The 23,165-nt window shown below is 45.7% G+C and overlaps 3 protein-coding genes across 5 annotated transcripts; 2 read left to right on the forward strand and 1 right to left on the reverse strand.

The window, feature by feature from the left end:
• Position 1: 1 nt before the first annotated feature.
• On the forward strand, positions 2–8,941 carry fez2a (fasciculation and elongation protein zeta 2a). 2 transcript variants are annotated; one of them, XM_061819091.1, is made up of 9 exons: positions 7–769; positions 2,220–2,328; positions 2,493–2,636; positions 2,736–2,868; positions 3,779–4,038; positions 4,118–4,198; positions 6,393–6,468; positions 6,558–6,623; positions 7,994–8,941. In XM_061819091.1, the coding sequence occupies exons 1-9, from the start codon at positions 486–488 to the stop codon at positions 8,008–8,010; spliced, it is 1,170 nt and encodes a 389-aa protein (XP_061675075.1). In that variant the 5' UTR covers positions 7–485; the 3' UTR covers positions 8,011–8,941. The 2 variants fall into 2 exon arrangements, with proteins under 2 accessions (XP_061675074.1, XP_061675075.1); XM_061819090.1 differs by lacking the exon at positions 7,994–8,941 and having other exon boundaries at positions 2–769; positions 6,558–7,077.
• Positions 8,942–11,544: 2,603 nt separating this feature from the next.
• On the forward strand, positions 11,545–13,584 carry clec3ba (C-type lectin domain family 3, member Ba). 2 transcript variants are annotated; one of them, XR_009794896.1, is made up of 4 exons: positions 11,545–11,931; positions 12,005–12,100; positions 12,316–12,905; positions 13,029–13,584. XR_009794896.1 is itself a non-coding variant. In XM_061819093.1 (3 exons), exons 1-3 carry the CDS (start codon positions 11,832–11,834, stop codon positions 12,714–12,716), a joined length of 597 nt encoding a protein of 198 aa, XP_061675077.1. In that variant the 5' UTR covers positions 11,545–11,831; the 3' UTR covers positions 12,717–13,584. The 2 variants fall into 2 exon arrangements, 1 of the variants encoding a protein (XP_061675077.1); XM_061819093.1 differs by having other exon boundaries at positions 12,316–13,584.
• Positions 13,585–13,790: 206 nt separating this feature from the next.
• Positions 13,791–23,131, reverse strand: LOC133500429 (CUB domain-containing protein 1-like). The gene is made up of 9 exons (XM_061819082.1): positions 22,453–23,131; positions 21,461–21,667; positions 20,889–21,251; positions 20,449–20,817; positions 18,201–18,398; positions 16,911–17,279; positions 15,964–16,311; positions 15,794–15,881; positions 13,791–14,546 (listed from the first exon to the last, which is right to left on the reverse strand). Exons 1-9 carry the CDS (start codon positions 22,511–22,513, stop codon positions 14,114–14,116), a joined length of 2,436 nt encoding a protein of 811 aa, XP_061675066.1. The 5' UTR covers positions 22,514–23,131; the 3' UTR covers positions 13,791–14,113.
• Positions 23,132–23,165: the final 34 nt, after the last annotated feature.

The following is a 23,165-nucleotide window of genomic DNA, read 5'->3' on the forward strand; positions in this document are numbered from 1 at the left end:
TTTTTCCAGAAACATGGAATCATACTGTTGTTTGGATAAAAATCCTAAGTCGCCCCAAAACTTTTTTTTTTTTTTTTGGGGGGGGGTAACAAATTGTGATAAATTGTGGATCACAATCGAATGGAATACAACTGATGAACAAGTACTCTACTGTATTTTCTTTTTATGAAAGGTTGTTGTTTCGGCCGCTAGAGGGCGCTTTCACGTTTAAATCACTTGGACATTTCTAATACTTCCCCCCCAAAAATTGAGTGAGCCACACATTAATGTGCACATGATGATGATGATGATGATGATGATGCGACGCGTTTGCGCGCCAGCCGGCTCCGTGCAGCTTGCATCTTGAGCTGCAGCTGCAGGACGGCAGCCCGCCGGAAAAAGAAGAAGAAGACGATGGGCGGGTGGGGGCTTGATGCCACGGGCTTTCGGCGCCCCGCTCATCCGTCAGCATCCCGCCCCGGCCGGTAGGCTGTCCAGGGTGGGCTATGGCGGCCCCCGCGACTCGTTCGGACGACGGCAGGCCGGATTCGTGTGCAGATGTGCCGCCGCTCCTGACGGCTTGCGACGCCGAAGATGATGACGGGCGACCTGCGGGGCCTCGGAGGAAAAGCGGCTGCGATTTGGCATCCACGGAGGACTTGGTGGAATATTTCGACGGGACTTTGTCTTTGTGCTTCGGGGACGAGAACCCCGCGAGCCCCCCGGCGGGCGACGGCGACAGCGACGCCGTGGCTGCGATCGCCGAGGAAGCGCTTCTGCGGGGGGACGAGTGAGTTTTGCTCCTCTTGTCCTCTCCGATCGTCATCCAGCCTCACCTTTTCATTTGACTGCAAGCTCCAAATTTATTAGATTTATCGCCTCTCCAATGATCTTACCGTGCGAGTTCGTCGAAACGTGAATGATGCGCTTTAAAATTACGACCTTTGTACGTAAAGCGGATTCCGCCGTCGTAACCCCCTGTGCAGGTTTCTCCGTTTAAAACGTCTTTTCTGCATATGCAATATTTTAATCTGACGCCATCATATCAGCATTGTTTGCATAGAAAATACCAGACTCGTTTTAATCCGCTATTAGTCATCTTGTATGCGCACGTTTGAAGCATTAGTCATAGTCTACGTAATACTATACTATAATAATATACTCGTACTGTACTTATACTATACTATACTATTAGCTTTTTGTACTGGGGAAAACAAAAAAACGAAGCGAACCACTACTGCACCGTGTTGCCAGAATCATAAAAAAAAAAACATTTGCATATCATTTTAGCTCTTCGATTAAACTGTGCTTGAAGTTCTAAGGTCTTAAATACGATTTAAGATTTGGATTTAAAAAAAAAAATAAGAGGGTTATTTACACTATCGATCAAAGTAGTTTGTTTACAAGAAGTAAAAAGCGGATTAATTTGGTATGTTGGGCTGCAACTAATGACTAACTATTTTTGTCATTGATTAATCAATTAATTTAATAACATATCTTCATTTCCTGTCATTTCTTTAAAAGAATGCACATTATCTCAAATTGACAATGCAGAAAATGCACAAATGTGGTTAAATTATGACTCCGTCACTAGTTTGGTCCGTAAAATGTCACAAAATGGGTAATCGTAAATCATAAAGGTGTATATAATATATGATTTTTTTTTAATAAACACCAAGATAATCAGTCATCTTTTGTGGAGGACTACAGAAATCTGAAAGTATTTCTGGTTTGAGGGTCTGAAATTCTGAGGATTTGGTCAATTTCAAGTTAAACGTCTCTAAACAATTAATCAATTACTTGTCAATGAATCAGTTGGGCAGCACAGTTCTAAGGTCCCGGGTTCAATCCCGGGCCCACCTGTGTGGAGGTTCCATGTTGTCCCCGTGCCTGCGTGACTTTTCTCTGTTCACTCCGGTTTCCTCCCACGTCCCCAAAATATTGAACACTCTAAATTGCCCCTAGGTGTGATTGTGAGTGCGGTTGTTTGTCTCGATGTGCCCTGCGATTGGCTGGCGACCAGTTCAGGGTGTACCCCGTCGACTGCTGGCACTCCTCTCAACGCTTGTGAGGATAAGCGGCCAAGAAAATGGATAGATGGATGGCTTATTTAGATTCAAAGTTTCTTCCATTTATTCTTCAATACGGGGCTCTTTACATGTTTTGCAGATTCCAAATTTCTGTTGGGGGGTGTTATGTGAATTTGGAGCCTCCAGATGTGACTTGACGTGTGTCCACAGGATCTGGAGCGCCTTAACGAAAAGCTACGGGCAGACGTTTGAGATGGATTGGAAACATTCCCGAACGCGCTCCCTCCACGCACCCGCGTTCACCCCGCAGGAGATGGCGGTCAGTGACTCCCCTCCCCTTCCTCTCCCCTCCCGCAGTGTCCCACTTTCGCTCGGCGCCAAATCTCTCTTCCATTCATCTGACAAAATGTCAAGCGTGCCCCGAGCAGTCGTTGATTGAATTCCCCCCCCCCCCCCCCCCCCCACCGCACCCCCACCCCCCAGTGCGTCGCGGCGTCTACTCAGAGTCGCCGGACGAACGACCTGGCGGCGGATACGTCCGAAGCGGACGAGCTGAGGGAGCAGCTGGACATGCACGCCATCGTCGTCCCGGGTCTCGGAGAGGAGCCGATCTTCACGGCCGAGCAGGTGAGCGGCCCCCGAGAGAATCCAGATGATGCAGCGGAGATCGAGAGGTGAGGCTCAACGGCACCGCGGCAGGCCTGATGTATGCGTGTGTGTTCGCAGGTGATCGAGGAGATCGAGGAGATGATGCAGGACTCGCTCGACGTCGAAGCCGAGGGCGATCCTTCGCGGTCCGACTTGTCCACGCTCTCCTTGGATTCTCGGCGGCCCGGGAGAAGTCCCAGCTGCGACCAAAGTGAGTGTGCGACTCCACCGGACTTTGCAGGTGTCCATTCTGGAATCGGGGCAACTGGTTGTTGAAAATGTTCTGCTTGCACCCATTGAAGTAACATCAAGGTGAACCATCTTCAACAACCAGGAAGAGACCAGTCCGTAATATTGAGGGGGGAGGGGGGGGGGTGGATATCCTCCCAGATTTTCATACCGGAAGTAGCCGGGGAGCCGTAGTACTCATAAGCATTGTCAAATCTCCCTAGCGTAATTTCCGGCCTCCAGAGCGCACCCGATTGTAAGCCTCACCCAGTACATTTGTAAAGGAAATACTATTTTTGTGCAAAAGCCGCAAGCGCACACATAGAAATCCACATTGCAACACCGGATATTTACAAAGACTGTACACGGAAAGAGTTTTCAAAGTTTTAATACCTTTAGCTTAGCTCAACATAGCAGCAACACAGTAGCACCAACAAGGCTGTTAAAAAAAAAAAAAAACAACATCCGCGGCAGCTACACAGAAGCAACACGGTAGCGTGGCGCTAACGCTAGCGCAGTGCTAACAGGGGACAGTTAAAAAAAAAAAAAAAACATACCGGTAAAAGTCACTTTCTTCGGCACACATATTCCACCGGTCTCTCTCTTACCTCTTCCGTTCGAGTGCCCCCTTGCGGCCGTTCGAAAAAAATGCACAAATTAGCACTGCGTAAGCCGCACGGCTGAAAGCGTGCGGAAAAAAGTCGCGGCTTATAGGCCAGAAATTACGGTAATTTTCTTGAGGAAATTTTACACACAATTAGAAGTTTTTGTGATTTATTTCACCTCCTCTACAAATGGTTCAGCCCATGTTTTCATTTAAAAAAAAAAAAAATCAAACGTGGCGCCACAAAAGTTAGCTCGCTTCGGTGAAGCCTCAACGGCGGCCATTGCAGGAGTGCGCGGGCTCGACGTGGCGGCGCTCAGCGAGCGTGCGGAGGAAACGGAGCTGGCCGTCAGGAGGCTCTCGGAGGAGCTGGTGCGGCATCTGGCCCTCCGGGACGAGCTGGACTTCGAGAAGGAGGTGAAGAACGCTTTCATCTCGGCGCTCATCGACGTGCAGAACCGGCGGAAGGAGCGGCGAGAGGCGCTGAAGAAGAAGAAGAAGAAGAAGACCTCGAAAGCGGCGGCGCCAGTGGAGAAGCCGCTCGGATCGGTGAGTTGATCCCGCCGCGGATCTTCTCTGTTCCGTGGCCCGGTTTGACGCTGCCCTGCTGTTCTTGCTCCGTCCTCAGCGTTTCAGCGTGGAAGGTCTCTCTTCTGTCATCCAGAACGGCTTTCGCCAAACGTTCGGGAGCGCGTGCAGCGAAAGACAGGTTTCTTCATTTCGGTTTTCGCCGAGCAGCCGCATCGACGCTACTCTCCAAATAGACTCTGACTTTTGGGTGAAACTTGAGGTTGGACCTAAAATGCACAATAACTTTTGCAGGTGAGCTTCATTTGGCCTCGAAACTGTTCAGTGTTTTAAAACCGATTCTAATTGGACCGGAAAATGGATTTGTCCAAACATAAATCAGAAAAGTACTGAAATGGTTCCACATTCCCGCGTGAAGTGGTCAAAATATATATTGTGCATTCTAGATTTGTCCCAAAGTTACACTTAAAAGCTAACTTTTTGTGAGTTGTGTGAATATGAGCAAAAGTCTCGGGACAGTGCAACATCATCAATTAATTACCGAAGGCCACGGCGGTGACTCGTTCGAGTTCATAGGCCGCAGTGTTACGGATCGATTTTTGCAACGTACAGATCAAAGTGGATGTATGAGCTGTAGGTAACGTTTGTAAAGCAAACCGATTAAGCTCAAGAAACCGTTTTGAAATTTCGGTACGTTGCTGCATGCCTCTGGAAATAGTGATAACCTCAACTGCAAACCTGTCAACTTTTCGGAGCGCCAACCTGTATAAACTACCCCAAAAAAATCCTTATAGAGAGCAAATAATCCTTATAACATACCGAAGCAAATTATATGTCAAAATAACGGAGGGAAAAAACACAAAGTTTTTCAATGATTTTATTGTAGCTCTCCATAATGATAATATCTGAATTTAATGTCTAATTATCAAAGTTTATTTAGTGGCATTACCGTGTTCAGAATTGTATTCATGTGTAACTTTCTTCACCAACTCTAAATGCCGACGCTTCGACTCGAAATTACAGCGTCCATCCTTGTTGACTTTGCATTGAAACGGAAATTTTTCAGAATGCGTATGATTGATGATATACGGCCGTTTTCGTAAGATTCACCACAAAATCCGTACGAACGACCGTACGAGTTGACAGGTATGTCAACTGACTCATCACGCCGCGCAAACTGGAGCGTTTTATATTCGTTAAGCATGTGCAATTATTTATTAACGACAAAAAAAAAATGCATTCAAGTTGTCGCTGTGCGTGTATTTTCATTTTTGGCATCTTTTAGCCTTCACAAATGGGCCGCTGACATTTACACTGAGTGATGGTCACTGCGTCCTCCAGTGGACAAAATTAGCAACAGCAGCTACTTTGATTGGAAAAATGAGTTTTCTCAATCCCGACGGGCGGGATTGGACGCCGTCTGGCATCCTTCCCGCGCTTCTCACATTCCCAAAACATAAGTTACAGTAATTTCCGGCCTACAAGCCGTGACTTTTCCAAGCGCTTTCAAACCCTGAGGTTTATGTGCATTTTTAACGGCCACAAGGGGGCACTCGAGCGGAAAAGCGAAGAATGAGACCGGTGGAATATAAGTGGCTATACAGGAAGTGACTTTTAGTGACCCTGTTAGTGCCGCGCTCACGTTAGGGCTGTGCTAGCATGTAGGTGCTGTGTTACTGGCGTGACAAAGTGATATTTGCCGGTAAGTTTTATTTGAACCGGCTATGTTAGCGTTAGCGCTGTGCTAGTGTGTTGCTGCTAAGTTACTGACGTGTCTCAGTGATATTTGACAATAACTTTTATTTAACCAGCCCTGTTAGTGTTAGTGCTAGTGTTAGCTCGGCGTTAGCGCTAGCATTGCTAGCATTAAACTCTCTGTGTACCGTCTTTCTTTGTAAATATCTCGTGTTTCAACGTGGGCACTTGCGGCTTTTACACAGCTGCGGCGTATGTATGTACCAAATGGTATTTCCTTTCCAAATGTACCCGGTGAGGCTTGTAACCAGGTGCGCAATGTAGGCCGGGAATGAGCAGGTTTCCAATGACGCCATCTTGTGTGTGATGGAGGTCAGAGAACACAGGTGATAGGTGAAGTGTGAAGTTTTTAATTTATCCGATTGGTCGTTGGAAACCTATATTCCGGTAGATGAAATTTTCTGGCGAGCGTCCAAGCATGCACCTCGACTCTCAGCCAAAGTCCCAAATCTTGTCGCCTTGGCCCCGCGCTGTCGTTTGCTGGAGGTGTCAGGTGTCCCAAGACTTTTGTCCACACGGCGTCGTTTGGCTTCCTGCAATCACAACGTGTGCTGCGTGAATCCAGATTTGATCAACAGCTCATTGCTGCTTGCACATTTTCATTTGTCACGTCCCAAAAGTATCTGACCACCGTCATCCCGTACGAAAACAAAGGACGGCCTCCTTCCGTCGAGGACCTCCAGATCCTGATCAAAAGTATGTTTTCGTTCTTCTGCGTGGTTGAGTTTGACTCCTGAGCAGGACCGCTGCCAAGCGAGCGCTCACTCCCATCTCCCACGTTTCAGTTCTGCACGCCATGCGGGACGACAGCGACAAGGTTCCCGCTCTCTTGACAGACTACATTCTCAAAGGTAGGCCGCGCTCCGACTGCACTTTACAAGACACATATTTTCATGTAGCGTTTTAATCCGTTGAGTTGACTCTGGCCAAGCGTCTGTGTTTTATCAGCTTCTGCTAATTTCGCGAACCCGACCTAGTGACCTCAAAATGATCCACGGTGACCTTTGACCCAATTGTGGGACTTGGAAGGTGGACCAGAATCTTTTATTTTACTTTCCCATTGAAATTGTTTTTGTCATCGTTTGTTCTACGGTCCAAGCTTCCACCATTTTTGAAAGCTTTTTTTATTTTTATTTTTTTAACTGTACGAGCGATTAAAATTAAATTAGTGAAATTAACTTTAGAAATCTATAAGCAACAAACAGTTCTAGAAATAAAATATTGTTTTAAAAATTCAAACTGTTAAAAGCCAAAGAGAAAAAGTGTCTGACTAATTAAATAAATGAGAGATTAACGAAATGAATAAATAAGAAATAAGAGGGTTTTTTTACATTTTTAACATTCACTGCTGACACTAGTGTAGAAAAAAATCAGCCACGAATGTTGTGAAATATTAAAACATACTACCTGTATGCATGTAAGACTACATTTTGATCATCAAGTCCAAATTTGGTTGATTTCACATTTTTTTCATAAAATCCTAACCTATTGGTCAGTGCCCATGTGGGTCTATTTATTTTAGTTAGGTTTTTTTTTTTTTTTTTTTACAAATTATTGACCAATCTACTTATTTCCTTCATCCTTGTTTGACAAAATAAGTGTGGCAAAAATCCAAAGGCGCGTGCAGAGTCCAGGGGAGGTTTGTGACGTTTTCTTGGTGTGTTTGTTGCTCGCTGTGGCGCGCCGACCCTTTTCCGCAGCGTAACTGTGGTGCACTTTGACCCCAGTTTTCCCACTTGGACACTTTAATGATTAAATTTGATACACTTCGCCGATTGCATGTCTTATTTTTCATCGACCGGTGCCATCGACTTAAGTGTAAAAAAAAAAATGAAAAACACTGAGACGCGGCAGAAACACGCTAGCATGGTGCTAACGCTAGTGCGGTGCTAACAAGGCAGGTTAAAAAAAAAAACATACCAGTAAAAATCACTGACATGGAGCAGTAACACAGCAGCAACACGCTAGCACAGCGCTAACGCTAGCGCAACACTAACAGGGCCGGTAAAAGTCCCTTCTTCGGTCCATATATTCCACCGGTCTCACTCTTACCTTTTCCGCTCAAGTGCCCCCCTGCACAAATTAGCCGCATCACCGCCTAAACTGCAGGGTTGAAAGCGTGTGAAAAGGGTCACGGCTTGTAGCCTGGAAATTACGGTATGTAGTGTGTCTCCCCCCCCCCCCCCCGCCTCCCTCACACATCACTTATCTGTCGTTCCAGTTCTTTGCCCAACGTAGCCTCAGGAGGGGGATGAAGCCGCCCGACTGCGAGGTTCCACATAATCAATATGATTGTTTCTCCCAAACCTAAAGCACAATTATGTCGCAAATGCTTCATTTCTTCTCGAGAATGTGCGCCGGTATTTTATTCATTTACTCGTGTTTCTTGTGATCTTATTTTATTTTTTTTTATGTACCTGTGTTTGTTTGGATTTTCATTTCCTGTCCAAGGAATACGACCGAGCGGCAACGCGAGCACTGCAGCTGCTCCGCTTGCGCGGCGCAAAGGGCTTTGCGTTAATCCAAAGTGCTTACAACCTGCTGAGCAATGATCAAATGTGCACAAAGCGCAACGGGGGCTTCCGGGCCTAATCTACACTGAGGTCAACTCGTATTAGCAACTCAGCCGCTGCAATTTATTAAACGGCACCGAGACTGCCAGACGCAAACAAGCAGATCGGGCGTATGCAGAAAGAGATCAGGGAACACACTGCAACACATAATTCCGAAGTTCGCAAAGCGCCATACTTTATACAAACCGATATGCATTCAAATACTACCAGCATTGCACCGACAAGCTTTTATAGAGCTCGTGCACGTGACGTCACCATTTTCACAGCGCCATATTGCATATTCTTCTCAATCTCAAATTCCCAAAAAGTATTTATAATGCCAAGTTGGCTCATTTGAGAACAATGTGTTTAAAAAACAACCAAAAACAAAAAAAACGTACACGGAAGCGTGTTGCAGCCACATAAACTTTGGTAAACCTCTCCCTGACAGATGTTTTTTTTTTCCCTAATATGCATTGTTCTCAAATGAGTCCAATGCATATTTAAAAAAAAGAAAATAAACCGTCGGTCACCCAGAGGGGTACGTAAGTTAACGTGTGGCCGGAACACGCTTCCGTGTACCGGTGCTGAAGCCTATCCCAGCGGTTTATTTTCTTTTTTAAAATACGCATTGGACTCATTTGAGAACAATGCATATTTGAAAAAAAAAAAAAAAAAAAGTCTGTCACATAGAAGTTGACCAAAGTTTAATGTGTGGCCGCAACACGCTTCCGTGTACGTTGGAGACGACTCCATCTTATTTTTAATTATTTTTTTTTTTTCACGCATTGTTCTCAAATGAGCCAACTTCGCATTTTAAATACTTCTTGGGAAATGCCACGGAGAAGCCAAGACTCTTGCCCTCTTTTTTTTTTTTTCTTCCAATCATCGTTAAGGAATGAATGAATGATAGGTTTAGATGGAAAAAGGTGACGAGCTGTGGCGACCCTTGATGGGACAAGCCGAAAGGAAAGAAGATAGTTAATGAATGCGAGTTTGTGTAAAACCAGGGGTCATTTATTGAAATATTGGTATTTGTATTGAATACTAGCTGCAAAGATCGAGATGGATTTCAGCAAAGGTTAAAGTGTAGCCGAACTCGCTTCCGCATTCACGAGCCGTCTCCTCGTTGAGCACAGATCCAGCAACGAAGTATTTGTATGCGTCCAGACTTTTCTACACTTTCAAACTTTTCCGTGTAAATCTCGACAACTTCCTCACCAGCTCCACGTGTAGATCCAGTTGTCCAAGACAAGCGCAAGCCAATTAACAGTCCAATTTCTTAGCGGCGAAAACATCGACTTCCGTATTAAATATGGATCGTCTATGCCAAGTGTCTCATTTTTCCACGTACCGTCGCTTATTTTCGCCTTCTAAATGTTTAACGGTATCGGACAAAAACTCTTGGCGTCGTGCTATAAGTCGTATTTTCGTGTCGTCTCCAACCGACTTAGCATTGAGCAATGCTTTGCTTACGCTTGCGACCAGTCCCGTGAATTCGGTGACGTATGTGCACGAGCTCCATAAGCACGGCGAAGATTTCGTTTTACGAGAAACATTTTTGCACTGACTCCAGCGAGCGAATTGGAGCCGTCATGAGTGCCGCTGAGCCAAGCGTGTCGACGTGCCTGCTGCACGTTAAATACTTGCAGGAATTCTCACTGTGGAGGTTTTGTATACATGCTGCCTTTATAACTTTTTTGTACACGGTAAAAGATGTATTTTCTATGAATGTCGTATGTCTAGACCATGTGTTTCCTGATTCAGTGCTCATTTATTTTGCAAATGTTCCATTTGAAATATATTTATAAGACCACATCCTAGTTTGCTGTCTCTGATTTTTTTTTTTTTTTTTTTTTTTTTCCTGTCGTTGTCATATGGTTGAAATTTTTTTTAGTATTGACACAAATGTGAAATTAAACCAGCATATGCGCATGTGGCACAAACTTAAAAAACAAGTGACTGTTCAAGCTGTGGAAAAATATTGTCCTCATAAAGATGCGAAATAAATAAAGTCAAATAAGAATGTAGATCGAACATTTTGTCATGAAAATAAAATTAAATTACATGAGGTTCCTACCCAGAACGCATCTGATTGTAACATTTCTTCACTCTTAAAAGATTTTACAGTGACTGACATTGTCAATCAAAACTCAACACTATTAATTTTGTCAAATCAGAATATTTGATGCTGTTCTTGGGTAAGATATGATACAATATTGTGCACTGATGGTGTGGCTAATCGGCGGGTATTGATGAACAACCTCAATATGATGGACCAATGGGGGGAGGGGGTGTCCGTTGTACTTTTTTCATGGCCTAAAACACCCAATCAAGTGCAAAACTACTTTAAATGTTTATTTTAACAAAAGTAAAGATTTGTCCAAACTCATCTCGCTGGTGCATGGGAGCGATGACTTGGCGTACCAACTGGACACAAATTTTTGTCTTTTAATCCGGGGACCATTAAACCTTCCTCACTGACCCCCGCTGTCCTCATGTCCTCCCTCACAACATCCGTCAACCTTTTCTTTGGGGCAGCTCCGTCCTCAGCACCCTCCTACCAATATACTCACTCTCTCGCCTCAGGACATGTCCAAAAAATTGAAGTCTGCTCTCTCTCACCTTGTCTCCAAAACTCCAGTTCTGCTTCCTGTTGTCTCTTCGTCTCTAATCCGTACATCATGGCCGTCCTCATCGCTGTTTTATAAACTTTGCCCTTCATCCGAGCGGGGACTCTTCTGTCACATAACGCACCAGACACCTCCCGCCAACTGTTCCACCCTGCTCGGACCCGTTTCTTCACTTCCTTACCACACTCGTTATTGCTCTCGATTGTTGACCCCGAGTATTTGAAGTCGTCCACCCTCGCCATCTCGTCTCCCTGGAGCTTCACTACTCCCCATCCTCTCATTCATGGATGGATGTTGTGAGGGAGGATATGGAGACTGTGGTTGTTAGAGAGGAAGATGCACGAGATAGGCTTAGATGGGAAAAGATGACACGCTGTGGCGACCCCTAACGGGACAAGAAGACTAAACCGGGGTCCGTCAAATCAAGGTGTATGCCTGTACGCTGATGAAAAAGAACACAGCCGACATTTTACTGGCAACAATTGGCTTCCCAGTTAAAAGTGACCCAAAATTGATACCATACATCAAATATTCTCTAAATTTGCCACTTGTAAAAACTTTTCTTTGATGTGTAGACACCTACAAGAATCTGTAAATGTTGCAGCTAGAAAGGAAAATGCACCGATGGCATGTTTGACGGTGGACTTCAAAAACAAGCTTTTATGAGGAGGCGGAAAACATTTGGAAATCAAAGAGCCCTTTTGTGCTTGAGCGCGAGACTGTTTGCCCGCCTCCTCCTCGCACTTTCCAAAACGACACAAAGGGCTGTTGGACATCTGCAAAACATTTGCGCTCTCCGAGTGAACGCCGGCGCTCGAGGCTGCGGGCAGGCGGACGTCTCAACCGAGAAGAGTCGCCCGAAAGGAAGGACACCATGGGACGAGTGCGAGGCCTTCGCCTGGTCTTGTGCCTTCTGCTGCTGACGCACTGCGCCCACCAGCAAGCGCCGGAAAAGAAGAAAGGCGCCAAGAAAGGTAAGGTCACGCGTCACGTTTGACCTCACCCCCCCTCGCACCGTTCTTCCGACATTTCTCTCAATCACGACAGAGTCCACGAACGCTGCCATCGAGGAACTGAAGAAGCAAATCGAAGGCATCGTTTTCGACTTGAACTTGTTGAAAGAGCAGCAGTCTCTGCAGTCCAGTAAGTTTGTCGCAGAAGTACCTCCGGACTGACCCTGACAGACTCGGATTGTTAGGAACGTGCTTACGCTTCATGCAAAGTAACGGGTCGTGATCCAAGGCTAAATCTATTTTTATCTGTGTGTCAACAAACGGGAACGTAATTGCGTCGATCCAAAGCAAAAGCACGTCATGTTCAATCAAATCTTCTCCGTCCATCCGCGCAATCCACGTCAGTGTGCCTGCGCGGAACCAAGGTCCCCGGCAAGTGTTTCCTCGCCGAGCCGGTCAAGAAGACTTTCCACGCGGCCAGCGACGACTGCGTCGCCAAGGGGGGCAGCCTGGGCACCCCCGTGAACGGCGACGAAAACGACATGCTGCACGCCTACGTGCGTCAGAGCGTCGGCCCGGACGAGCCCGTCTGGCTGGGCGTCAACGACATGGTGACCGAAGGCCAGTGGCTGGACCAGTCGGGGTCCGACGTGCGCTTCAAGAACTGGGAGACGGAAATCACCACGCAGCCGGACGGCGGCCGCAGCCAGAACTGCGCCACGTTGTCCACCACGGCCAACGGGAAGTGGTTCGACGAGAGCTGTCGGGCTGAGAGAGCTTCCGTGTGCGAGTTTAACATCGTTTGACTTCACTCGCGTGACCCCCGATCGCCTTCAAGATGCCATGTAAGACCAGTTAACCGCTAAGTACATTTTTATATAATCTCATCATTAACCGCCCGCTCGCAGGCAATAAGCCATTTTCAGCATTTAATGTTCAAGCAAGCAGAAAACCCAAGTTGCCTTCCGTTGAGTCGGAACGGGGGAGATTTCAAGGTAAACGCCACTGGATTCCGATCCTTATATTCTTGTATTTTTATAGACCAAATAAACTTTTTTTTTTTTTTTTTTTTTCCTGCAAATGATCCTTTGTGGCATTTCTGTGGTGTGAAAATTCAGTTTCAAAGTGAAGCCGTTTTTGGTGTCCAGAGCGCAGCGAGTCATCTGCTCAACCATCAGGGAGGGAAAAATAATGACGGTCAACGTTTGATTCGTTGCATACTTCCTGTCAACGCGATAGCAATCGGACCAGCGGGTCGCTTACGGGCAAAGACGATCGCAAAAACTCTCCAAGTTCGGCTGGGCTCGATGTTTGCTGCTGTACGTCACGGACTCAAAGGTTTCTGAGTCATTTGAGCGGCTGACGACGCGCCGAGCGGGAATTGTGCAATCTCTCCCGCCCTCCGCATGAAATGACCTCAGAACATTCGACGCGCCCGCAGGAAATGATCAGATGAACATGTTGAGGCAAATAACTGCAAGATTGAATTTAAAATAGCCCAACGGAGAATTTCTGCCGAGAAACAAAACTTCTGAACCGGTCCAGAACTCCAGAACAAACATTTATTCCAGACGAATGCAATCTCGGGCCACTAAATAAACTTTGCCAAATTACGACTGAGGAGCCTCTGCACGTGTGCTCCAAGATACATTGGACGGCACTCATTATAGACGTTGAAGATCTGGAAGAAGTGGCCGGGCAAAGGGAAGTCCGGGTATCCCCGCTGAAGCGACTTCCCCCGTGACCCGACCCGGAAAAGCGGGAAAGATGATGGATGCATGAATGAGTATGTATAATTTTCACTTTTGGAATTGCAATGCTCCAAAAAGAATGATGTCTCCTCCAGTATTTGCAGTCATTTACTACATCCCAGCTGTACATGGTGAGTTTTAGTTTGCTTACAAGCTTCCATGCAGGCAATGAACAAAGGAAGCATCTCTTTACACCACTTTATTATCATTATTACTAAAAATGGCTAAAAGGCTTCTGTTATGGCCACTCCTCAACACAGTTATTCCAAAAGTGCGACGCCGTATCCCAAACGAAAAGCCGTCCTTGTGACACAGTCTATTTCCATCGGTCGGACGCAGGAAAGCGAGATCCGGTTTCGATTTCACCAGAGAAGCGGCAGGCGAGTTTGTGAATTTGGTGCAAAAACCCGCGCAGGGAAAACGAAAGAACGATTTGGAAATCCAGCATCCAATCAGTTGCCTCCCTCCGGCTCCAGCCGTGCGCCCATCTTCGCCGGGGACTCGTCCGAGGAGGACCGGCCCTGGTAGATCACGTTGTCCACGAGGGCGTAGCTGTGGCTGGGGGGCCTGTTGGGAAGCGGCGGCGCCCGCTCGGACGACGACGGATACGCCCGGTAAACTCCCGTCTCCATCTCGCCGTCGTCTTGCGACGGCTGCGAGTCCGCCCCCCCCGGGAAGGACTGGTACGTGTCTGACTCGTTGTAGATTCCCATTTCCGCCCCTTTTCTCAGCAGGTGGGTGTAGACGAGCGTGTCCTCAATGGAGGCGTAGACGTGGGACTCGTTGTCTTCGCGGGTTTTCGGGAAGCCGTTGCGCCGGGGCTGGAAGGCGCTTCCGTTGGGATTGTAGATGGACACCTGATGCTCAAGCTTCTTTTTCTTCTTCCTGTTTGGTGGCAGGCAAGAGACAATGACTGTAATTTCCGGCCTATAGACTGTGATTTTTTAGTTTTATTTTTTTTTTTCCCACAAGCTTTTAACCCTGTGGTTTATGTGGTGATGCGGCTAATTCGTGCATTTTTTTTTTCTCCTAACAGCCGCATGGGAGCACTCGAGCTGCAAAAGGTATGAGTGAGACCAATGGAATATATGAGCCAAGGAAGTGACTTTTACCGGTATGTGTTTTTTTTTTTTTTTTTTTTTTTACCATCACTGTTAGCGCTGTGCTAGCGTGTTGAGTCTGTGTTACTGCTGCGTAAATCTCAGTGATTTAGGTATGTTTTTGTTTTTTAACTGGCCCCATTAGTGCGATCATATTGTTGCTTTGTTAAGCTAAGCTTCTTTGTAAGTACCTCATGTTTTAATGTGGGCACAAGTGCAGCTTATCTATGTACCAAATGGTATTTCCTTTACAAAAGTATGTGTGGGGCTTATAATCAGGTGCGCTCTGTAGGCCGGAAATTACAATAGTTCCATACGAGAGCTTGAAAAGTTTAATTTTAAACGTCACGCTGGTTTTATGTCTGTAACATGACAAATCTTCTTAAGGCTAGTTATGATTTCTGTGACATGAACTTATTTATGCCTGGTTGAATTGTACTTTGGACTTTAGTGATGAAAAGGCATACTCTTAACGAGTTCTGCAGATTAATGCACAAATTCATGAAAATATAAATAAAAGTAACAAAATTGCTGCCATGGCGATCAGCAATAATCGGAGTAACGTTTTGATTACTATGGAACATATTGAGACGATAACACGAGCTAGACTTGAACAGTGAAATATCAAATCAAAGAGTTGTATTGAACTGTATGTGCAACTTCAGCCTTCACAAAAAAATAGCAATGTTAATTTTGCTGAGCATTTTTAGTGGGTTGGTTAATGCGTGAAATAGTGTGCTCCAGAACTGCAATACTTCTCACCACAGCTGTTCCTAATACTGTTGCACACTTAAGATTATCCAAATATTCCAAAACCCTCTTAGCCAGTGTTTAGTTATTGTCGATTCAGTCTGTTTGATACACAATTTCTCATTCTATAATCTATTCTCACCTCATAATGAATGATAACCTCAAAGAAAAACTGCTGCCATCTGCTGTATTTACAGTAATTCCACTTTGTTGGGAAAAAAAAACAAACAAAAAAACCCAAAGTGTACTTAAGAAGGGTTGTGATAAATTTCAAGCACTTACTTGATGACAAAACAGACCACCACCAGCACGACGATAAAAAGGAGCACCAGGGCAGCGACCACACTCACGATGATAATCAGCAGTTGGTCTGAATGAGAGAAAACATTTGACCGCGTTCAGCGTCAAAATGGAATCGTCCAGATAGATAATAGAAGTGTAAAAGGTGTAACCTTTCTGGACCGTGATCTCGGCGATGACCTTGAACTCTCCTCTCTCGGGCATGCAGTTGGACATGTTGAGGTAGAAGCTCTCGGAGACGCTGACGTCGTCGGCCGCCTCGTCTTCCCTGCGGCTGTAGTCCTCCTCCAGACTGTCGAACCTCTGCACCCGGATGTTGGTGTGGCGGTTGGCACACTTGGGCTGGCTCAGGTTGACGAAGCTCAAGTGCGCCTCCATCTTCGGGGGGAGCCTGACGATCCAGGACACGGTGGCGTAGGACTCCATCCCCGCTGGCCAGCCGGGCGTCCCCAGGAGGAGGGGCTCCTCTCTTTTGGGCGACACTGTGAAGATGTACCTTTCTGCGTCGGGGAGATCATCGTCAGGTTCGTACGCTTTTTCCGCAATCACATCATACACGATTGACTGTCGAGATTCATTTTTCTTTGTTTAATCATCGCACAGTACTCAAAGGAACAACAATGGGTTAATAAATACTCATCGGGGAAGGGCGGGGAGATTTTAACAAAAACGTTAATGCAAAAACAAAACAAAAAAAAATTATCTGATCATTTGATTCATCGATCGAATAACAGATTCTATAAATATTCGACAGTGACAGCCCGAGAGGCAGACATTTTTAAGTAGGATTCAAACATGGCTCAGCTGGCACGGCGTTGGCCTCACATTTCTGAGGACCCGGGTTCGATCCCGGCCCCGCATGTGTGGAGTTTGTGCCTTTGTGGCTTTTCACCGGGCACTCCGGTTTCCTCCCGCATCCCAAAAACATGCAACAATCATTGGACACGCTAAATTGCCCCTAGGTGTTATTGTGAGTGCGGCCGTTTGTCTCTATGTGCCCTGCGATTGGCTGGTAACTGGTTCAGGGTGTACCCTGCCTCCTCGTGAGGATAAGCGGCAAAGAAAATGGATGGACGGATTCAAACGGTCAGTTTCTTACCTGCTATGTCCTCTTTTAAACTAGCAGTCAACAAAGACTTCCCAGACTGGATGAGGGCTTTGCCCCCCACTCCGGCCACAGTCACCGATACGTTGCTGTGGATTTGGACCTTCTCAATGGCCCCCCGGGGACAGAAGCGGCCGACGGCGGTGCCGTCGTCCTCCGTCAGGGTAATGACGCTGTCGTCGCACGATCGACCCGGCAGAGACTGCCGCAGCGGCGACGTTGAAGAGCCGAGCTCCACGGTGCCGTGCGGGGGAGGACGCAGGGCCCACGTCACGGCGCTCAGGGGGGACGGCAGGCAGTCCGGCAGGGAAGGCACCGTGAGTGGCACCGGGAACTTCGGACAGTCTTTGAGTTGATTGCACGCTGAATAGAAATATATAGGACAGCATAAATGAAGGATTTTCTACAAAGGTGGACTCAAACTGTAGTTCCGGATTCAGCATACAGAGCATCAGGAATGGAGTCACAGAGCTTTGTTATGGATCTAGGTCTTGTTACAAAATTGGATACACTCACATTAATAACAATAACAATACCCATAACAACAACATGGGGGTGGGGGTGGGGTGGACAAAAATACTTTTTTTTTTTTTTTTTTTTTTTTTAAGAAAACTTTTATGGTGTTATCGTATCGGGCACGGTGGATCAGCTGCTAAAGCGTTGGCCTCACAGTTCTGAGGTCCCAGATTCAATCCCGGACCCGCCTTTCTCGAGTTTGCATGTCCGCCCCGTGCCTGCGTAAGTTTTCCCCGGGCACTCCGGTTTCCTCCCACATCCCGAAAACATTCAATGTTAATTGGACACTATAAATTGCCCCTAGGTGCGATCATGAGTGTGGCTGTTTGTCTCTATGTGCCCTGCGATTGGCTGGCGACCAGTTCAGGGTGTACCCTGCCTCCTGCCCGTTGACAGCTGGGATAGGCTCCAGCACTCCCCCGCCACCCTCGTGAGGATAGGCGGCTAAGAAAATGGATGAATGGATGTTGTGATTGTGCGGTGTTGCGTGTCGAGAAAAGAAAAACTTCAATCTATTTTGGAATAAAGCTGTCATGTCATAAAATGTGGTGAATACATGTGATTAGATTAGATTTCCTTTCAATGTGATTTTGTTTTATTTTAATTATTTACAGCACAAAACATCACACTTGATACATGAATGGATAAAAAAAAAAAATCAGATGTGAAGAAACATTGACTAAACTGTACTGGAATTGGGAGAAATGAGTGACGGGCGTGAGTAAAAGCTGATAAAACTCAGCCGGCGTGAGTCAAATATGGATTTACCGATGACGCCACTGGCTATGACGTTGACGTCTTGAGGAAGGCAGTCTTGGAAAGACAGCAGAGAGACGGTCCCGGGCGGCACCGTGATCTGCTCCCTTGTCGCGGAGTTTATTTTCATCTCACAGTCGGAGGCAGATTTCAGCCTCTCCAAGTGCACGGAAAGGTGCTTCGTTTTCCTCATGTCCACAGTGCACAACACTGCGGAGAACCGTGAAAAAATGTTAAGTCCCGGCCTTTTTCTCCTCACGTATATCCGCGAGGCAGAGGCAAAACGGGATCCCTCCCTTCAACGGGGGAGTTTCCCGCTGAGCTGCTGTCATTCGTGACTCAGCGGTGAGGCAACAAAAAGCCTCCTGACCTTGCCACCCCGAGGCATCCATAAATCCCGCTCGCCACATCATCACTGCACTTTCGTTGTTTCAAAACGATTAACAAAGACTTGTACAAAGCAAATTGTTGCTGATTGAGATGAAAAAAAAAAAAAAAAAAAAGAAGCAAGTTTTTCCACAAAGAATGCTTCCACGTTATACACCGTATTCCTTTTTGCCAACGCAGCCCGTTGTGTTGTCGCAACAGCGTATGAAAATGGAAAATGTGCCTTGCCTGCTGCAACATGTTGTATCTCATTCAGTCTTACAAACTGTCAAACAAGCTCCTTTGATAAAAATGTGATCATTTCAGAGGTAGTTTGAGAGAACAAAACGAGTAACTACAGTGAGGCCTCGGTTCTCGACCACAATCCGTTACAGAAAACAGTTTAAAAAGTGATTTGTTCGAAAACCGAATCGATGTTTCCCATTACAATGAATGGAGAAAGAAATAATGCGTTCGAAGCCTAAAAAATTGGGCATTTTTTTTAGCTTTTCCTGATAATAAACTGTATAGTAGAAATACATGTATCGTTTAAATGTTTTATATCATAACATTTAAGAAATATATTTATTTTTTGCTTAAAATGTGTGCTTTAGTAGAAGAGTACGCTAGGCTTGGAGTGCAATGCCGTATCTGTAGCGACTCGGCCCCCAACCTTGTAAACTTATTTTTTTTTTTTTAATTTAACAAAAGTCCAGAATAACTTTAAACGAGCAACTTTCCTTCTTTGGAGGTTAATATGGTAGTCCTCCATAAGAAGAAAAACAGTCACTACCGGGACACGTCTGTTACATGCGTTATACAAAATAACAAAAGTGCGCTGGTTGCGTCGCACGCGTTATGTCATTTTGGGTTGTTTTGTTTTTTTGTTTTTTTTTCAGGGGGCGTTCGAATTGACAATCACAAAACGCGGCGTGGGTCAACTGCTTGCATTATGTTATTCCCATTTTTTTTCGGCAGCGTGGGAATTCACAACAAAACGCGTCATGGGTTAGCTTGTCTGGCCGCGCGCAATGTTATTTCCGAGTTTCGTTGGGGGTGTTCGAGTACCGATTTTCGTTCGATAACAGAAGCAAAACAAATCTTTAAATTTCAGTTCGAAAACCGATTTGTTCGAAAACGGGGACCTTCGAGAACAGAGGCTTTACTGTACTTTGTTGAACTCCCGTTTAACGTTTTAGAGCAATAGCAGGAAGACTTCCACCGAATTAGAAAGGATCTTCTCATTAATGGCACTGCTGTTCCTTTAAGCTTTTTTAAGTCCAATGAAGAACCCACTTAATTTTGGTGTATTTCGAAAATACCTGCAGATCCAGAATGTTTGTTTTCCATTTTTTTTAAACCAACATTGTGAGATTTAGTTCTCATAAATAATGCATCAATCAATATTAACAGCAGCAGTAATAAAAAAAAACAAAAACATTTTACCAGCTTGGTGAGTGCAGCTTGTTACTTAACACATAACAACTCTTAACTTACAGTCCCCACTTTACACATCTAAACTGTCTGAGTACAAATTCTGCCTACCTAAGGCCATAAATATTCAGGATGCGGCACATACAATTCATATCTGGACCATCACAGCTCTCGGCAAAGGAAATTCCCAACCCAGTGAGGTCTACAGGTTCAAGACTAAATAAAGGATTTTGACCCAAGTATTTTAAACAATGGTTTCTCTAAACATCTGCATCACAGATGAAACTTTTGAACTCCACATAATTGAAATCATCTGGATAAAAACGGCTGCAATTCCTTAAGAGCAAATATTAGTCAAAAGTACAATAAAATGACCAACTGATTGCTTGTTTAAAAATTCCAAGGCGTTAATGTATAAAGGTAAAACCGTCTTACGCTAATTGTAAACCGGTTTACATACCTGGTGAGCTCGCTCTTGAGGATGTCACCTTGAGTTTCAGGGAGAGTCCTTGAGAATCAGCCCGTCTTCTGTCCGTCTCACAGTTCCTCAGAATCAGAGAAAATTCTCCCCGAATTTGAACCGGCTGGGGGTCCGTCAGAGCCGTCACCAGGGCCAGCCTCCCTTTGCTGTGGTACTCGGCCGCAGTTTCCTTCTTCAGGCAATGCGGCTCCGTGAGGTCCAGGAACTCAATCGCGACCCTGTTTATGTCCGTGACCTCAAAGTACCACTCCATCACGTCGTCGTCGGGAAAACTCCCGGGAAAGTTTGGAGACAGCACCTCGGAGGAAGACTGCCCATGTGGCAACCTCACTGTGATTTTGGCAAGAGCTGAAAGAGGGGGAAAAAAACGTTTAGACTCAGGACAAAACTGAGAAGATTCTGTGAAGGAGTTAACTTACATTTGATTTCCTCCCCAACAGACACGGCAAACTGGTCACTTTGGACCCTCAATCCTGGCGGGACATCCAGAGAGAAGCTGCCCTTGTTTTGAATCTGACCACTGCTGATGGGGCCAGCCCTGCAGTATTTCCCAAGGACCGCAGTCCCCGTTGCCTGGAAGGCCTTGAAGGTGTAGGTGTGCATATCTGGGCAGGTTTCAGATGGAGGAATTTGTCTCAGGCCCGTCTTGCTAAAGTCCACTTGGATCGACTTCGGTCCCGAGTCTTTCAGGTTCCAGGTGAATCTGCGGTGGAAATCCCACCAAGGATCGACGCCCGAGTCCGTCTGCGTGATGTCACCAATGCACGCCTTTGTGGTACATTCTATGTAGAGATGCAGTATTGAGGGAGCGTTATGTACTGTATATATAAAGATATTGATCTTACTAGTTTTAACGTCATTATTTACAATAAATCAATGAATTATTTCATTAGATAAAGGAATGAAAAAATACAAATGTGAATGTTCAGTGAGCATTTAATGCACACATTTTACAAACCAAACGTCATATTCAATGAATTGTAAACATTACCTATGTCTCGTATGATCTCCACCATGAATTCATCTTCGGGTCGGGGGCAAGTGAACTCCATCGTGACGGGGGTGTCGCCTTTCAACAGGAGTGACTTGTCGCAGCTGCGCCTCGCCCCACTGCACACTTTGCAAGACGAGCCCGCGGCCTCGCCGCTGATGTTGACGGTGGTGCCGGGCTCGGGGGTGAGAGTCACTCTCTGGAACCCTGCGAATGAATGACGGCCTGCGTTTCACGCCCATTGCAGGCTTCTTTCACTTTCTGAACTTCCGTGCTGACGTCCGGTTTGCGACGGCAAGCTTTTGAGTCATTTAGCTGAGATCTAATACCTCAATGCTTTTTAATTATTATAAAGAAACATTGACTGAATGCTTTGATCTTGGTTCTTAACAGTAAAGTGTGGTATAAAAATCAGATGGAAACCTGTCATAGGAAGGCCAGGATTCAAACCCAGAACCTCAGCCTTTCGAAGCTAACCACTAAGTCATTGTGTTGTAACTACATAACTGGATGTAATCAAATCCGATTTAAATTTGGCTTAATATTACAGTTTTTGACCTAGCTTATTTTACATCATGTAATTTCATTCAAATTGGATATACATTAAGACTATAACCATTGATAATGATTATGTTTGTGTCTATAGATCAAGGTTTATATTATTTTCAAGTTTGTGTTTTCATATGATTATCCATATATGGCGTGTCCAAGTTAACATAGTTTAAAAAAATCCATCTTGATAATGTACACAAGAGGTTGCGGCTTACTTTGCTTGGTAGATTCCCCCCCCCCCCCCCAACAGTAAGATTGCATTATGAGTTTCATTTTCCATAACACTGCTGTTTGTTTTTCGCCTTTGAAGCAACGAGTACAACTCCCTAAAATTACCACAATAGTACTTCACTGTTAGCCGTCAATAAACCAAATAATAACGTAAACCTGCGTAAACAACTCCGTGTTTTCTCGGCTTGATATTCAAGCTCTCGACTCACCTGAAACCGCGAAGACGACGCAGGAGAGAAGAAAGCAGAGCGGAACGCCCAAAAGCGGCATGCTGGCCGACAATTCGCAGGTACGCCAAGACTTCGTCCCCGAGTGAGTGAATTCACTGGACCTTGGAGCACGGCGGACCCATCGTGTCTCGGTCGGGGGGTGAGAAGAAGAAGAAGAAGAGAAGAGTCTTCCTCAACTTTCAGCTTCCTGGTTGTGCGCGTGTGTTTGCGCACGAGGGCGTGGTCAACTGCTGCAGGTAAACTGAGGGCAAGCTAGCTTGCTAGCTTATCTTCACACTGATACTAGTTTATCATTAAGAGGTGGAAAAAGCAGCTACTACACACGCTGCCTACTTTCGGTGTTCAAAAAAAAAATAAATAAATAAGAGAATGAATGACTCTAAAATGCACTTGCTGGGTACAAAAAAAGAGAAAGCCTATGACAGAGTACCAAGAGAGGAACTGTGGTGCTGCATGCGCAAGTCTAGTGCGGCGGAGAAATATGTTAGAATAGTACAGGACATGTATGAGGGCAGCAGAACAGCGGTGAGATGTGCCGGAGATGTGTCAGAAGAATTTAAGGTGGAGGTGGGACTGCATCAGGGATCCGCGCTGAGCCCCTTCCTGTTTGCGGTAGTAATGGATAGGCTGACAGACGAAGTTAGACTGGATTCCCCTTGGACCATGATGTTCGCTGATGATATTGTGATCTG

Source organism: Syngnathoides biaculeatus, chromosome 5, assembly GCF_019802595.1.
Source record: "Syngnathoides biaculeatus isolate LvHL_M chromosome 5, ASM1980259v1, whole genome shotgun sequence".
Lineage (NCBI taxonomy): Eukaryota > Metazoa > Chordata > Actinopteri > Syngnathiformes > Syngnathidae > Syngnathoides > Syngnathoides biaculeatus.